Raw genomic sequence first — 18535 nt, forward strand, 5'->3', positions numbered from 1 at the left:
ATTAAACCAAGCTATTTACTACCACAGTTTCAGACAGTCTGCTGAGAGACAAAAACATGCTGGGCATTAACGACTCCCAAAGCAGAATACATCTGTTACAAGAGAGAAAGCTAATACTCAATAACTGCATTGACATCTGTAAAAGCACAGAAATGGCTGAATCACACGTACAAGCATTCAGTACAGCTGCAGATAGCAGGTCCGCTACTGTCTATGGGATTAAACCTCATGCTAACAAGAAAGTTTCAAAGCATCCTGGACAGAAGGCTGGTGCTAGTGGTGGAGCCAGAGCAAAAGGCACCTTGAACAGCCGCAGAAGCAAAGTGAACCGTTGCGAGTACTGTGGCACAGAACATTCAAGAGACAAGCAACAATGCCTAGCATACGGACAAGGCATGTGGCATTCAAATCACTTTGTAAAGGTATGCAAGCAGAAGCCCGTGCATGGGGTGGGAGCACAAAGCGACAGTGACAGCAGCACCGAGTTTATCGACAATGTCGTACTGGTGGTCAACAGTTTGAAGACAAAGGATGACGTATTTGCACAGATGCTGATCAATGGAAAGCCAATAGACTTCCAAGTCGACAGTGGGGTAAGCATTAACATTTTACCCTGCAAATACTTGAAGGGAGTAGATCACACACTAAGACAATGCACAAAAAAGCTGATGATGTGGAACAAGACCACCATGGATGCAGAAGGGATGTGCAGAGTGAAATTGCGTAACCACATGATGAACTGTTGAATTTGTCGTGGTCACTGACGACTTTACACCATTGCTGGGAAGCAGGGCCAGCCAACAAATGAAGCTGATTACGGACAACGATGACAACTTTCACAGGGTGCATGCATCTACACTTAAAGAAAAACATTGCACACCAGAAGAACGCTATGTAGAGCTGTTCGCTGATGTGCTCGGGGAGCCTCTGGGTGCAGCCCACCTGCAGATTGATGAGGAAGTTCAACCCACACTGTTACCCCTGTTACATACCTCGTGGGTATTTTGTGACTGTCTTATGAGCATGATGTAATTGAATATCTTGTGAGCATGATGTAATCGTCTTGTGATGGTGGGGTGATGTAATTTTCCCGCCAGTGTGAGGTCATGCGATGGCCTGTTCCAACAGGTATAAAACGGGAAAGCCCTGCTGTGACGCAGGAGTTTTGTGTTGGTTGGTTCATTAGTTACTTCGTTAGTTTTAGTTTTGCTGCGTATTCGTCTCATGACGCAGTTTTGTTTTAAAGTGGAGTTTTACTTTCTATTGTAAGGTAAAATCATTGTACTGGCAGTTTCACCAATCACTGCCAGTTTTGTTTGGGGTATCTTTGATTTACCTTTACAGTCTAGGATTGGAGAGTGAAGAAAGAAGTGGGGAAAGTTGGTGTCGTTCGGCGGTTTTATAAAGGATCAACCTTATTGAATCTTCGTTCAAGAGTAGTGGCCTGCATCTGAGATAACCTCTGCAAGAGCAGGAAGGTTTGCTGCAGTGTCTATCCTCCAGAATAAAAAGGTCAGTTCCTTTAAACTGTTTTATTTCCTTCGTCGTGAATCCTTTGGACAAGGCATATTTCGGCTGAGATCAGTAACGTCACGTCGTCGAGGAATTCTTTCCTTCAGGAAAGTCTCTCTAATTGACTGTATAAATTACTTGGACTTTCGAATTTACCCCTTTAAGAGTGTATTCGCATTTACCACTTTAAGACTGTGTTCCAATTTACCACTTTAAGAACTGTTCCAGAGTTGCCGTCTAGTAGTTAACTTCCGGTTAAGTTAGTTGAATACTTTTCGCTATTGTTGAGCAGAGTTTAATAAATGTTTATGTTTGTTTATAAAACTTGACTCAGTTATATATTTATTGTTGCTGGACATGTGACACCCCCACGACATCTACCTCACGCTATGAAGCGGAAAGTGAAAGCTGAGCTTGATCAACTGGTAGACCGCAAGGTGATAGCCCCAGTCCATGAACCTACAAGGTGGGTTAGCCAGCTAGTGGTCGCAGAGAAGAACGGCAATCTTCGTATATGCATTGACCCTCGACCATTGAACAAAGCGCTGAAGAGAGAACATTACCCCCTTCCGGTGATGGAGGACATTTTGCCAGATCTTGACCAGGCTAAGGTTTTCAGCAAGCTTGATATGAGTGCTCCATTCTGGCAAGTGAAATTGGATAGTGAATCAAGCGTGCTCACCACCTTCAGCACACCTTTTGGTTGGTATAGGTGGCTCAGACTTTCGTTTAGAACCAGCGTTTCATCAGAGATCTTCCAGTGCAGACTGCATCAGGCACTGGAAGGACTACCGGGAGTGATCTGCGTCGCGGACGACATTCTGGTGTATGGAAAAGGGGAAACACAGGGAAGGGCAATCACCGATCATGATGTGAAACTTGAGCAGCTATTACAGCGTTGTGCAGAGCAACATATCAGGCCCAACAAGAACAAATATGTCTTCAAAGCAACAGAGATACTCTTTTTGGGGCATCTCATCACGAGTGAGGGACTTCAGCCTGGTCATAAAAAGGTCACTGATGTTCTCAACATGCCAGCACCCACAGATGTGCAGGGAGTGCAGCAACTGATCGGATTTGTCTACTACCTGAGCTGTTTTCCACCAAGTCTCTCAGATACCCTTGAGCCAGTAAGACAGCTGACAAAGCCAGATGTAGCATGGGAGTGGTCAGCTGAGCAGCAAAACGCTCTCTCCAAGATCAAGTGGATGGTATCCGAAGCACCGGTGTTAGCAAACTACAATTCTAAGGAAGAGTTAACCATCCAATGTGACGCCAGCAACAAAGGCTAGGGGCAGCCCTCCTCCAGAATGGGCGGTCGATCGCATACGCAAGCAGAGTGCTAACGGACACAGGAACACGTTATGCAGCGATCGAAAAGGAAATGCTCACATTTGTTTTCGCACTTGAGCGTTTTCATCAGTACACTTTTGGCTGCTTCACAAGAGTACTCTGAGATCACAAGCCACTTGAAACGATGGTTAAGAAGCCATTGGTGAAGGCACCATAGTGCCTACAGGGAATGCTTCTTTGCCTGCAGAGCTATGATTTCGACATCACTGACCGTCAAGGAAACCTCATGCACCTCGCAGATACGCTATCGCGGAGGGAACAATAACCCTACCACTAAGCACATCTTTCCCTCTCTACCCCTCTCCACTTTCTGCAGGGATTGTTCCCTCCGCAACTCCCTGGTCCACATGTCCCTCCCCACGGATCTCCCAGCTGGTACTTATCCCTGCAAGTGGAAGTGCTACATCTGTCTCTACACCTCCTTCCTTACCAACATTCAGGGCCCCAAACAGTCCTTCCAGGTGAGGCAACACTTCACCTGTGAGTCTGTTGGGGTAATCTATTGCATCCAGTGCTCCCTCCCCCCACCTTCTTTATAGGGCCCCTGCCCCTCCCTCTTCAGTCCTGACGAAGGGTCTCGATCCAAAATGTTGACTGTTCGTTTCCACGGATGCTGTCCAGCCTGCTGAGTTCCTCCAGTGTGTTGTGCGTGTTGTATTGATAAGAAGTATTGACATCTTGAATATAAACAAAAATACTGTCTTTGTTTAATACAGTACTTCAATGATAGCCTAGATTTATGTTCTTAATTCTCTGTACATAAATTTTAAACCTGGGCTGTTATTTTAATACTCAGTTCACTACTACAAGTAAGAATTACCAGCATGAACATATTAAAGATGAGGCTGAACAATTTGTGAATTTTTCTAATATAACGAATTAAATAATTTCCAATACCTTGGTGAAAAGTTCCAAATGTTAATGTTAGCATTTTAATTTTGTATTACGTTAAATGAACAGAAAAGTTAAATCGTATAATTTATTTTCTGATTACAAGACCAGAAATTCAGTTCAAGAACATTGTGTAGTGGGGGAAAGAGAAAAATTTGTTGTGCAAGAGCTTTCAGTACCCCAAGATTAGTAACAGTGTACCATTGGGTCACACATTTTTTTTTCATCATAGTCTGATTTCACTGCTGCAGTGTGAGGCCAAATTCCAGTAAATGTAGAGTAGCACAGGGTGTGTGGGGGTGGGGGTGGGGGGGTTGGAAGCTGGTTCAGAAAAAGTAGCTGGCTTGCCATCTTAAAATTTTATTCCGATAAGAAAAAATGAAGCTGTAGTATTACCATAATACACAACCATAAATACTAGGTTTGATTGGCAATTAAGAAGTGATTAAGTGAAGAAGTTGTAGAATAATGCTTGTTCCTTTCAATTGAAAGCAGGTACAGTTATTTCTGAAATGGTGAGATCATCTTAATATCCAAGTAATATTAGGCACTTTCTCTTTATTGCATATTTTGCACTCTAAATAACCTACAAGGTTTCCCATTTTCAGTTTACGGATAAGCGATTTGTCCTACTTAATGAGATGATTTTGACTGAACTGATTTTTTAAAAATTGCTATTGAAAGAGGCAGCTGCAGAGAGAGATGTGTTTCTGTCTAAAATATAATATGAGATTTATATACAGATCACAGATTAGGACAGCAGAGGAACAGAGCCTTGGGCCCACCATGAATATGCAAATAATCCCACCTGCCTATACATGGTCTATGTCCCTCCATTCCCTGCTCATTCCTCTGTTGGCTAAATAGATTTTAAATGTTGCTATCATATCTGCTTTCAGCATCTTCCAGGTGCCTAACCCTCCATGTATATAAGAAAAAGAAACCTGTTTCACAAATCTCTTTTAAGCTTTACCACACCTCCCCCCCCCCCCCCCCCCACCTAAACCAACTCCCTGTCGTATTTGACATGTCTGCCCTGGGGAAAAGACAACCTACTACAGTATCTCATAATTTTATGGTTCCAACATTCCAGAGAAGACGATCAAAGTTTCTCCAGCCTCCTCTTATAGGTAATACTTGCTAATCCATATTTCCAACTGGTCAAAATCCTGCTGAATCTTTTGACAACTTTACTCCTGATCCACAACTCTACTAATTTTTGTGTCATCTGCAAATTTATTTATCAGCCCACCTAATGTATATTTTCATTCCAATCCTTTAAATATATCACAAGTAACCGAGGTCCCAGCATGGATCACTGCAGAAGTGATCGCCAATAAGAATAATGCTTTTCCACCACTACCTTCAGGATTAAAATCGTCTTGGCTATCGAGAACAATCCAATTCACTGTGGATCATGTATGTCTTAATCTTACTGATCCACATACCATGAGAGGCCTTGTTGAAAACTTTACTAAAGCCACATATACAACATCCACTGTTCTACTCGCATCAATCATCTTCATCACCTCAGGAAATAAAGTTACATTTGTAAGGCACAATCTCTCCTGACTATCCTCTAATAAACCTACAGTTTCTAATACAGCAAATACTATCCCTAGGAATGTTTCCCAATAATTACCTCTAATGTACGGGTTATTGGTGTATAATTTGCTGAATTATCCCCATTGCCCTTCATTAATGTAGGAAAAACATTGCCTATTCTTCAGTCCTCTGGGACCTCACCTATGGCCAGAGGATACAAAACCCTCAGCAAGGCTCCAGCAATCCTCTCTTGCAACATTTAAAAATCTGGGATAGGTATCATTAGGTTCTGGGTATTGTTGATAATGTAGGGAGAATAAAATGGGCTGGAGTAGGATTAATGTTTTTTAAAAAAAAAGGTGCTTGATGGTCAGTACATACTTGAATGTCTGAAGAGTCTCTTTTTATGCAGTTTTTCTCCAAGTTAAGTTGTGATCATGTATTTTAAAAAAGGAATTACTATAATAGCTCACATCTATAATCAAACACTTATTGTACCTACAACATGTGGCTTTTTTGTATTTTTCATGGTTGTCATAAATACTGCCTTCAGATAGAGGACATTCATTTTATTGAAGCAAACAATGAACGTTATGTAAATACATATCCAAGAATAGTGACATTCCACTTGGTCTCTAACACTATTCCAATAGTTAAAATCAAGTGCACAATACTTTTAAAACATTAGCTTTAGGCAAAATGGATTGAAATATATCCATGCTACTTCCGTGGTCCGATCCTCTTCACATCATTTGCGTGTAGTCGGTCTAAAACAGTGTCAGTGTCTACCGCTGACGCTTGATCAAGCTGTTCTCTTGTAGTTTGGAAACCTTTAACTAAGTACGTAGCAAGCGTTTGTGGATCCATAGACGGGTCAATTTTTTGAAAAGCCTTTTTCAGGTCATCTACAGTCAGTTCCCTTTGAACAAATGACAGGTGAACAAAATAAGTATTTCTTCTGATTTAAAGGTGTCAAATGAATTATGACCTGGTAAGGTTTTAACATATTAGTGCTTTCCTAGGTCTGTTCCTACAAGGGCACAGTTAAATAAAATACATTTAAAGAGTGCTGAAGAAACAAAAGGAAATTAATATCTTAAACTTACTGGTGTTGGGGATCAGAAACTAAGACATCTGCAGACCAGAAGTGCTATGCCTTTAGACATACTTAGGATTTTCCCTTGGACTGTTTAACTGAGTATGTTAGAATGGCCCAAGTGCTACACCTGCCCATTCACACCCTCCGTCATCGCACTCAGGGCCCTAAACAGTCATTCCAGATGAATCCGTACTTCACCTGCAAATCTGCTGGGGTTGTCTATTGTGTCCGATGCTTCCAATGCAACTTCCTGTACATTGGTAACAACCGTCGTAAATTGGGGGACCGCTTCATCAAGCACCTCTGCTCCATCTGCCAAAAGCAAAACTTCCTGGTGGCCAAACATTTTAATTCTTATTCCTATTCCCATTCCAACATGTTAGTCCACAGCCTCTTCTTGTGCCAAGATGAGGCCACCCTCCGGGTACAGGAACAACACCTTACATTCCATCTGTGTAGCCTCCAACCCGATGGCACAAATATCAATTTCTCCTTCCAGTAATTTTTTTCCCTCCACCTCCCCTCATCTTCTATTTCCCACTCTAACCTTTTGCCTCTTCTCACCTGCCAATCACTTCCTCCTAGGTCCCCTTTTCCTTCCCTTTCTCCTATGGTCCACTCTCCTATCGATTCTTTCTTCTCCAGCTATTTACCTTTCCCACCCACTTGGCTTCACCTATCACCTTCTAAGATAGCCTCCTTCCCCTTCCCACCTTTTTATTCTGGCATCTTCCCCCTTCCATTTCAGTCCTGAAGAAGGGTCTTGGCCCAAAATGTCAACTATTTTGTTGAAAGATTTTACGTCAAAAGCTTTCCCTTTAGATCTTCCAGTTAAGAGGACAAGAAGATTACTTCCTTGCAATTCTTTGACCAACCATTAGATTATCAAGATTTGAAGGAAAATGGTACAAGTGTTGAAAGACAAAAATGCAAGCAATACATGGCAATTCAGCTAGAAAATATGGCAAGACTTTTAGCAGAACTAGAATGTACAAATGTGGTTTTTTTACAATTAGCAAAACAGAGAGAGAGGCAGGGAGAAAGGTCATTGGTCAAATATGCCAATCCAGTCCTGAAGAAGGGTCTTGGCCCAAAACATCGATTGTTTATTCATTTCCATAGATGCTACCTGACCTGCTGAGTTCCTCCAGCATTTTGTGTGTGTTGTGTAATCTTTTCTTGCTTAAATTATACTACTTGTAAATATTAAAACATCAGTTAGCTATATGGTTGCACTTCACTGAAGTTCAGTTGACATTGAAACAAGTTTGTGAATTTACTGAAATTTCTGTAACTCCTGCTTGGGCAGTATTTTTTTAAAAAGTGTGTACCAAGTTTCTGATTGAGCATGACAAATCAATGCAAAACGATTGGGACATTGAGAGGATTTAGTACAACGATGGATTGCAGAGCTGGGCTAAGAAGCGGCAGATGGAGTTCAAAATGGAGTGGAAAAATGTCAAGTGATGTTCCAGGTTTGAGTGAAGAGACAATGAAATAGCATCTGCTGTGGACCTGTTGTACTGGTAGGCAAATTGGAGTGGATCCAAGTTGCACCTCAGGCATGTTCTTGGGTACTGTATTATTGAAGCAGGTGGATACTACGGACTGCCAAAATGAGAGGTTAGAGATATCACTGATGTCGCTGATATCACTGATATCTCTAACCTCTCATTTAGGCAGTCTGTAGTATCCACCTGCTTCAATGATACAGTACCCAAGAACATGGTTACTTGCCTCAATGACAATTGTCTAGTAACACTTACATCCACTGTGATTAATTGCTTGAAGAGGTTGGAGAAGCACATCAACTCTTGCCTGAGAAGCAACTTGGATCCACTCCAATTTGCCTACCAGTACAACAGGTCAACAGCAGATGCTATTTCATTGGCTCTTCACTCAACCTTGGAACATCTGGACAGTGAAGATGCATACATCAGGATGCTCTTTATCGATTACAGCTCAGCATTCAATACCATCATCCCCTCAAAGCTAATCATTAAGCTCCAAAATGCAGGCTGCAATACCTCCATGTGTAACTGGATCCTTGATTTCCTCACTTGCAGACCCCAAGTAGTTTGGATTGGCAACATCTCCTCCACAGTCTCCATCAGTACAGGTGCACCACAAGCTGTGTTCTTAGCCCCTGTTCTACTCACTTTATACTTAAGATGTAAATTTAACTACATAATGTCATAACCTGTATGCTTGTATTTTTATTAACATTTAGTAAAGCCGTCTAAGGAACTATAGTAAATACGTGTAAGTGGATCCTAGTCTAGAAGCTCCTTTTGAAAATGAACCTTAATGAACTTTCTAAGGAACAGAGCAAATTGGAGACCAGCTTAGATAGGAAAGTAAACAGGTATCACATTCAGAAGAAGACACTGTTGTGATAATTTAAAACTGCTATTTTGTCCATACTGGCTTACATTTAACTTACTGAGTTTTCTATGTTTTAATCAGAGCTACATTGTACATCATTTATGTTCACCAGCAAAAGGACTACACAGATCAATGCTGAGAGGATTTTTAGTGCTTTGCCTCCCTGCAGCATATTAGATAAGTGTTGTTTGAGGGGCCCTGTCTTTTATCTAGCTCTGAATTAATTCATTTTTGATTTGTCTTTACACTGAAATATTACAAGTTCTATCAGTTTTGATAGTACTGTGCTAAAATTTTTACAAATATACTAATTGTAGTCTAGCATTGCTTAGAATGTATTAAGGCAAACTAAATAAGAAACTTGAAATTAGTAACTATTCTGTGAAGTTCCGTCCAACAAAAAATATAACTGTTAATAATTGTTGTGATGATCTCAAATCTAGTTTGCCAGTAACTTTCTGCCAAGAAAATTTGTAATTACACTTGTATTATGATGGATAATACCATCATGCAAGTTATGCTATCCCTACTCAGTTAAAATGGAATATTATTTAAAATTTTATAGAATTTAAAAATATTTTGATGTTTAAAGCAACAAAAGCTAGAGCTTCATTACTATTTAGAAGTTGACTCTGATTTATCAAGTCAGAACTGTTCAATTCAACTTCTGTAATTTGCATCCAGCCATGGACAGTATAATGCCATTTGCAATACTTATTCCATCTTTCTATTGAAATGTAAATCAATATAAAGTCTGTCTTACTCTTTATCTTCCAACATATTTCTTAATTCATCAAGGTACTTAATTTTCTCTGCTGAGTACTGGCCTTGTAGCAATGTAATAAACAATCCTGCTGTATCATCTTCATTCTGTAAAGTAACAGAAGAATAGTAAAATCAGAGATGAAATTACTAAGTTGAAAGTAGCTTCTCTAGGAGCTCAGAGAAATTCTCCTGTGAAGAATGGGAAGTTTTGACATAAATGAAGTCATGGAATACATAACCACACATGCAAGCAAAATTTTCCTTTGAAAATAGTGCTCAGAAAACTAAAATTGAAGACGCTGTGTTGTTGTATTTCATATCGGTGTTATTTTGAGTTTAGCCTGTACATCACTTATGCAGTACCTTTCGTGGACTGACTGAGGATAAAATATTCTTGCTGAGGAAATAATCTAATCGTCTATACAGGATAAAAAAAATTGCATGAAAATATTCCAGGAGATTGCTTGATTTTAATCAAAATAAAAATACACAGTATTCTAGTTGTTTTAGTGGAAAGCCTGAGCAGACAACAGTTCTGACTAATGGTATATCTGGGTAGTTCATGAATCTCCTTAACTATTGAACATTATGGATTGGGGAAAGTCTAAATGTCGGAGAGGAACAAAGGACAAAAGGAAAAGCATGTATGGAAAAATGGAAAAGTTTATGTTCTAACAAGAGAAATAAAGAAACAGTTTTAAAAAATCAGGGCATCCAGGACACCTTCAAAAGGCAATGCCTCAAAAAGGTGGCATCCATCACTAAAGGTGCAAATATTCCAGGACATGCCCTCTTCTCATAACTACAATCAAAGAGGAGGTACGGGAGCCTGAAGACACATTCAATGTTTCAGGGACAGCTTCTTCCCCTCCACCATCAGATTTCTGAATGGACAACGAACCCATGAATACTACCTCACTAATTTCTTCCTCGTTTTTTGCACTGTACTTATTTATTTTATATATGTATATTTTAATGTAATTTATAGTTTTTATTTTGTGTTGCAATGTATTACTGCCACAAAGCAGAAATTATCTCAACATATGCCAGTGATAGTAAACCTGATTCATTCTGTGCTGTTCAGTTTAAATACAGGTGCCCTAACAACACCTCATACATACGAATGAGAGACAGAATGGATGGATGGATTTGTTGTTAGTGCAATGCTGCAGGCATGTCCTGCTGGGAGGAAATGAGCTCTTTCCATTAATCCACTCTTCCTCTACCCAAGAATGGTAACAATCAGGAGCTGGGTCAGGCCAAGCTAAGCTGAAAACTGAGCAAACTTGCTGAGTGAATCAGCGAAGCTGGCTGGCGGCTGCTCCTCCCACGCCTGCACCTTTCCTCTATTTCTGTAATCCTCTCCCACACAGAGATTTTGTTCATTGGGTTATAAACAGTTCTCAGGAATAAAACCCTGTTGTAACCTGGGGACTGCTCTAAGCAGAGTTTACAACAACGCAAGAATGAGATTTAACTTAAATTGTTCCACCTCTAGGACAAAAAATAGATCGGCATTTCACCCTCAATAGCCATGTAAAGGGTACTTGCTTGCATGGGTAGTTATGGACCATAACTCCATGTCATGTGTAATAGGCAATTAATGGCACTAAGGGGCTGCTGGTATAAATTAATCAACAAGTTATGAATAATCACAATTCATAGCTAATTATACCTTACCCTGAACTTGCTGGCAATTTTGTCAATAATGCTATTTATCATAAACTCTTTTTTTGGATACAGAAAGTTTTGAATCGTAAAATGAATTACTGGGCCGAGAGTGTGATGCTGCTTGTAATTGCCTTTACAATACGATTGCTCAGTAGCTTTCTGTTTAGATGCATTTAGCAATTTGGAAATTGGAAATACTTTTGAGCTATTGTTTGCTATGACTGGACTCTCAATATATGCCAGTTAAGGTTTCTTCGATGCTTTTTTTCATTCAGATCATCAATCGTAACATTGAAACTTAATAAAATGACCTAACCCAACAGGAAAACTATTAACCAATCAAGAAAGAGCCTTAAAGCTAAAGACCTCCCTCTTCCCACTTCACACATTCCACTGTATTGCAATATTAGGTTTTCTTTTCTGTAAACTGGGTAAAGAAGTTGTCAGGATTCCATCAAAAAACAGTGAAACTCTTATATTCATTTAGCTGCATGTCTGAATATCTTTGAATAGCGTTTTGATTGTTAGTTATGCATGGCTGTATTTAAATTACCTCCTTAAATAAAGCTGTGTAATTAATTTTCTTGCTGTCTCTAAGTTGAGTTGTTGCAGCAGTGATAAGCTCATTGATGTATTTTTCAGTCTTATTTGGAAAGGCTGACTTCAAGATTTGACTGTAAGAAACAAGTTAGAGATTTTGTTTTCAAGTTACATATAAATATATAAATATAAATATAAGAAAAACTGTAAATATTTGTTACTTGGTAGCTTCTTGTCCAGATTCCAGTTTTACTCTAGGATTTAAGTTCAAAACTTGAATTCCAATAAAGGAACAAGGAAGTAATACAGAGGTAGAGCAGTTTTGGGCCCTATATTTAAGGAAGAACATGCTGGCACTGGAATGGATCCAGAGGAAGTTTGCAAGGTATGGGAAGGTTAACATGAGGAGTATTTGAAGGCTCTGGGCCTGTACTTGTTAGAGTTTAAATAGCTGAGGGGACCTCATTGAAACTTACTGAATATTGAAAAAACAAACATGGTGAACAATACTTTTTATTCCATTTGGTAGCCTAGAACTAAATTACTGTATATAAACATACTGAATTTTCCAATTTCAGATAATCCACTGCTCCTGCGTTCTTGTTCTTTTTTATCAGTCCACCTCTTTTGTTTACCTTTGCAATCCTCCCATTACCTAGATATGTCACCTGGTTTCTCCTGCCCATCATCCACAAATCAATCCATCTGCATTTCTTTTCTTAACCCTTGTTCCACCTGCCAATCATCTCTCTCATATCTGGGATCCAGCCAACGTCTTCGCCATCCTCCTCCTTTGACTGTTTCCACCTATCATCCAGCAGCCTCTTGTCTGTGACCTCTGCCTTCAACTGCCCACCATCCACCACCACACCTAGTCCTACTGGTCTGTGCTTCACATCTCCATATGAGCCATTTTCCACCTTTTAACTTCAGACCATTTCAAATCACCTGCAAGTTTCCTTAATCATAATATTCATTGATTTTTAAGTGAAGCTATAGTCTTCAGTAGCCAAAACAAATTAAGTTCCTTTCACAACTGTTGTATCAGGCTGGACCATGTTTATCTACACTGGGTTATGTTCAACACATATTCTGCTCTACACTGAACAAGCCAATGCATGCCATTGCTTCACTATTATGATTATAACCCTTTATTTTCTTTACAGGCATAAACACAAGTATCAGAAAATAAAATCTTAGGTCCTGCATGGAAGTGGTGGGGGAAAGATTATAGCAAATTTATGTTGGAATAAGTCAAATTCGTGCAAAGCACAGAAAAATACTTCAATTCTGACAGCATAAAGATATTTTATGTACTCTACAATTATTTTTCACCAAATAATGTGTATTAGAAAAATGCAGATGGTTAAACGATTTAAGATCATGCTCTCATTTGTTATATCTGTGACTCAGCTTATCTTGTTTGCCCTGCAAAGTTTCAACATGTTGTACGTTTAGCTAACCTCAGCTACTTTTCATCTCAATACATAAATTGTTCGTGATTTATTTTTGTAATGATAACATTGTTTGAAAAAAATCACTTTTATTCTGCAGTGCATGCTGCAGGAATAACTTCAATGGTATTCCACCAACCACTGTGGTATATCTAATATCTCTTCAATGTGTAGTAGATTGAGAGCAAGCAAACTGTTTGACATTGGAAGGACAGGATCAATGAAGGACTGATCCTGTCCTTGCAACAGTAACATTTAGAAACACAGAAAACCTACAGCACAATACAGGCCCTTCGGCCCACAAAGTTGTGCCGAACATGTCCTTACCTTAGAAATTACCTAGAGTTACCCATAACCCTCTATTTTTCTGAGCTACATGTACTCTCATAAAAGACCCTATCATATCCGCCTCCACCACCATCGCCAGCAGCCCATTGCACGCACTCACCACTCTCTGTGTAAAAAACTTATCCCGACATCTCCTCTGTACCTACTTCAAAGCACCATAAAACTGTGCCCTCTCGTGCTAGCCATTTCAGAAAATGCCTCTGACTATCCACACCATCAGTGCCTCTCATCCTCCGTTGCTCCAAGGAAAGAAGGCCGAGTTCACTCAACCTATTCTCATAAGGCACGCTCCCCAATCCAGGTAACATCCTTGTAAATCTCTGAACCCTTTCTATAATTTTCACATCCTTCCTGTAGTGAGGTGACCAGAACTGAGCACAGTACTCTAAGTGGGGTCTGACCAGGGTCCTATACAGCTGCAACATTACCTCTCAGCTCCTAAATTCAGTCCCATGATTGATGAAGGCCAATACACCACATGCCTTCTTAACCACAGAGTCAACCTGCAGAGCTGCTTTCAGTAATTTTGCTTACCAACATTCAGACTTGCACTGTCCCAAAGGGATCATTAAATACCAATCAGAAATGCAAGCCCATGTTCTCACTAAACCAGTTCATCATTATCATTACATTTCCGATTACTCAAGCATGGAAAAAAATCAAAGATGAAATCTTCATGTGCGAATTTTCTGGTGAATTTACTCATTGCATCATGAATACCTCAAAGCTTGTTAAGTTTACAGATGAATTTGGATGAACTTATGATTACCTCCCTCTCTGGTGATACCATAGAACATTACAGCATAGAAACAGGCCTTTTGGCCCTTCTTGGCTGTGCTGAACTATTTTTCTGCCTAGTCCCACTGACCTGCACCCGGGCCATATCCCTCCATATACCTCTCATCCATGTACCTGTCCAAGTTTTTCTTAAATGTTAAAAGTGAGCCCGCATACCTCATTCCACCTATACCCATCATAATTTTATATACCTCAATCAAAACTCCCCTCATTCTTCTATGCTCCAGGGAATAAAGTCCTAACCTTTTCAACCTTTCTTTGTAATTCAGTTTCTCAAGTCCCGGCAACATCCTTGTAAACCTTCGCTGCACTCTTTCAACCTTATTAATATCCTTCCTGTAATTTGGTGACCAAAATGGTACACAATACTCCAAATTCAGCCTCACCAATGTCTTATACAACCTCACCATAACATTTCAACTCGTATACTCAATACTTTGATTTATAAAGGCCGATGTACCAAAAGCTCTCTTTACTACCCTATCTACCTGTGATGCCACTCTTAGGGAATTTTATATCTGTATTCACAAATCCCTCTGTTCTACTGCACTCCTCAGTGTCCTACCATTTACCTTGTATGTTCTACCTTGGTTTATCCTTCCAAAGTGCAGTACCTCACACTTGTCTGTATTAAACTCCATCTGCCATTTTTCAGCCCATTTTCCCAGCTGCAAGCTTTGAAAACCTTCCTCACTGTCCACTACACCTCCAATCTTTGTATCATCAGCAAATTTGCTGATCCAATTTACCACATTATCATCCAGATCATTGTTATAGATGACAAATAACAATGGACCCAGCACTGATCCCTGTGGCACACCACTAGTCACAGGCCTCCACTCAGAGAAGCAATCCTCCACTACCACTCTCTGGCTTCTCCCATTGAGCCAATGTCTAATCCAATTTACTACCTCACCATGTATACCTAGCGACTGAATCTTCCTAACTAACCTCCCAAGCAGGACCTTGTCAAAGGCCTTACTGAAGTCCATGTAGACAACATCCACTGCCTTCCCTTCATCCACTTTCCTTGTAACCTCCTCAAAAAACTCTAATAGATTTGTTAAGCATGACCTACCACACACAAAGCCATGTTGGCTCTCCCTGATAAGTCCCTGTCTATCTAAATATTTGTAGATCCTATCTCTTAGTACTCCTTCCAATAATTTACCTACTACTAATGTCAAATTTACCACCCTATAATTTTCTGGATTACTTTTAGAGCCTTTTTTAAACAACGGAACAACATGAGCTATCCTCCAATCCTCCGGCCTTAGATACCGACATTTTAAATATATCTGCCAGGGCCCCTGTAATTTCAACACTAGTCTCCTTCAAGGTCCGAGGGAATATCCTGTCAGGTCCTGGGGATTTATCTTCTCTGATTTGCCTCAAGACAGCAAGCACCTCCTTCTCTTTAATCTGTATAAGTTCCATGACCCCACTACTTGTTTGCCTTATTTCCATTGATTCCATGCCAGTTTCCTTAGTAAATACAGACACTAAAAAACCATTTAAGAGCTCAGCAACACACACAAAATGCTGACAGTGCCTCTCGCTATAGATGCTGCCTGGCCTGCTGTGTTCCACCAGCATTTTGTGTGTGTTGCTTGAATTTCCAGCATCTGCAGATTTCCTCGTGTTTGCATTTAGGATCTCCCCCATTTCTTTCGGATCTATACATAGCCAACCACTCTGATCTTCAAGAGGACCAATTTTATCCCTTACTATCCTTTTGCTATTAATATACCTGTAGAAGCTCTTTGGATTATCCTTCACCTTGACTGCCAAAGCTACCTCATGTCTTCTTTTAGCCCTCCTGATTTCTTTCTTAAGTATTTTTTTGCACTTTTTATACTCAAGTACCTTATTTGCTCCCTGTTTCCTATTCATGTCATACATCTCTCTCCTTCTTTATCAGAGTTCCAATATCCCTCGAGAACCAAGGTTCCTTATTCTTATTCACTTTGCCTTTAATCCTGACAGGAACATACAAACTCTACACTCTCAAAATTTCTCCTTTGAAGGCCTCCCACTTACCAATCACGTCCTTGCCAGATAACAACCTGTCCCAGTCCACACTTTTTAGATCCTTTCTCATTTCTTCAAATTTGGCCTTTTTCCAGTTTAGAACCTCAACACGAGGACCTTTATCCATTATCCATCTTTATCCATGATCAAGTTCAAATTAATGGTGTTATGACCACTGGAACCAAAGTGTTCCCTTACACACACTTCCATCACCTGTCCTAACTCGTTTCCTAATAGGAGATATAATATTGCATCCTCTCTAGTCGATACCTCTATATATTGATCTAGAAAACTTTCCTGAACACATTTTACAAACTCCAACTCGTCTAGACCTTTAACAGTATGGGAGTCCCAATCAATATGTGGAAAATTAAAATCCCCTACTATCACAGCTTCATGTTTCCTGCTGTCTATGTTGTCTATCCTTAGCCTCCTCTACTGTCAAGATGAAGCCACACTCAGGTTGGAGGAACAACACCTTATATACCGGCTGGGTAGCCTCCAACCAAATGGCATGAACATTGACTTCTCTAACTTCGGTTAATGCCCTTCCTCCCCTTCTTACCCCATCCCTGATTTATTTATTTTCCCCCCTCCCCTTTTTGTTCTCTCTCTGCCCATCACTCTGCCTGTTCTCTATCTCCCTCTGGTTCTCCCCTCCCCCTTTTATTTTCCCTAGGCCTCCCGTCCCATGATCCTTCCCCTTCTCCAGCTCTGTATCCCTTTTGCCAATCACCTTTCCAGCTCTTAGCTTCACCCCGCTCCCTCCGGTCTTCTCCTATCATTTTGCATTTCTCCCCCCCCCCCCCCCACTTTCAAATCTCTTACTATCTTTTCTTTCAGTTAGGCCAGACGAAGGGTCTTGGCCCGAAACATCAACAGCGCTTCTCCCCATAGATGCTGCCTGGTCTGCTGTGTTCCACCAGCATTTTGTGTGTGTTGCTTTATGTTTCCTGCAGTTGTCTGCTATCTCTCTGCAGATTTGCTCCTTGAATTCTCTCTGGCTATTGGGTGGTCTATAATACAACCCCATTAATGTGGTCATACCTTTCCTGTTTCTCAGCTCCACCCTTATGGCCTTTGGTAGACAAGCCTTCTAATCTGTGCTGCCTGAGCGCTACTGTAACATTTTCCCTGACTAGCAATGCCAACCCCGCCCCCCCCCCCCCCCATCCCTCTGCCTCTGTCATGTCTGAAACATTGGAACCCTGGAACATTAAGCTGCCAGTCCTGCCCCTCCTGTAGCCAAGTTTCACTAATGGCTACAATGTCAGAATTCCATGTGTCAATCCACACCCTCAGCTCATCAGCCTTCCCCACAATACCCCTCGCATTGAAATAGACGCACCTCAGAAGATTATTACCACCACACACAACCCTTCTATTTATGACTTTGCATGAAACTTTAACATCATTTATTTTCACCCCCGCTCCACTATCTACTCTGGCACTCTGGTTCCCATCCCCCTGAAAATCTAGTTTAAACCCTCCCCCAACAGCACTAACAAACCTCCCTGCAAGGATATTGGTCCCCCTGTAGTTCAGGTGTAACCCATCTCTCTTGTACATGTCCCACCTGCCCCAGAAGAGGTCCCAATGATTCTGGAATCTGAAACCCTGCCCCCTACACCAGTTCCTCAGCCACATGTTCATCCTCCAGAGCATATTATTCTTACCCTCACTGGCATGTGGCACAGGCAGCAATCCTGAGATTATCACCCTCGAGCTCCTGCTTTTTAACTTCCTACCAAGCTCTCTATACTCACTCGTCAGGACCTCCTCACTCTTTCTTCCTTCGTCATTGGTACCGATGTGTACCATGACATCTGGCTGCTCACCCTCCCATTTCAGGATGCTGTGCATGCGATCAGAGACAACCCTGACCCTGGCACCCGGGAGGCAACAAACCATCCGGAATTCTCTGTCACGACCACAGAACCTCTTGTCTGTACCTCTAACTATCGAGTCCCCTATCACTACCACTCTCCTCTTCTTCCCCCCTCCCTTCTGCACTGCAGAACCAGACTCAGTGCCAGAGATCCGGCTTCCACAGCTTGTCCCAGGTAACTCACTACCCCCCCCCCCCCCCCAACAGCATCCAAATCGGTATACTTGTTGTTGAGGGGAATGGCCACAGGGGAGC

The 18535-nt window shown here is 40.9% G+C and overlaps 1 protein-coding gene across 9 annotated transcripts in view; it reads right to left on the reverse strand.

Annotated features, from left to right (window-relative positions):
• Window positions 1–5855: 5855 nt before the first annotated feature.
• The window catches only part of tsnaxip1 (translin-associated factor X interacting protein 1), a 62705-nt gene continuing 50025 nt past the window's right edge, over window positions 5856–18535 (reverse strand). For 8 of the 9 annotated variants that reach the window (XM_073069905.1, XM_073069911.1, XM_073069909.1 and 5 more), the window contains 3 exons: window positions 11775–11895; window positions 9549–9655; window positions 5856–6220 (listed from right to left, as the gene is read on the reverse strand). In XM_073069905.1, the coding sequence (XP_072926006.1) occupies window positions 6022–6220; window positions 9549–9655; window positions 11775–11895 (427 nt within the window). In that variant the 3' untranslated portion in view covers window positions 5856–6021. The remainder of the gene's footprint in view (window positions 6221–9548; window positions 9656–11774; window positions 11896–18535) is intronic. The other variant, XM_073069914.1, reaches the window with a different exon arrangement.

The sequence above is a fragment of the Hemitrygon akajei genome, chromosome 17, assembly GCF_048418815.1.
Source record: "Hemitrygon akajei chromosome 17, sHemAka1.3, whole genome shotgun sequence".
Classification (NCBI taxonomy): Eukaryota; Metazoa; Chordata; class Chondrichthyes; order Myliobatiformes; family Dasyatidae; genus Hemitrygon; species Hemitrygon akajei.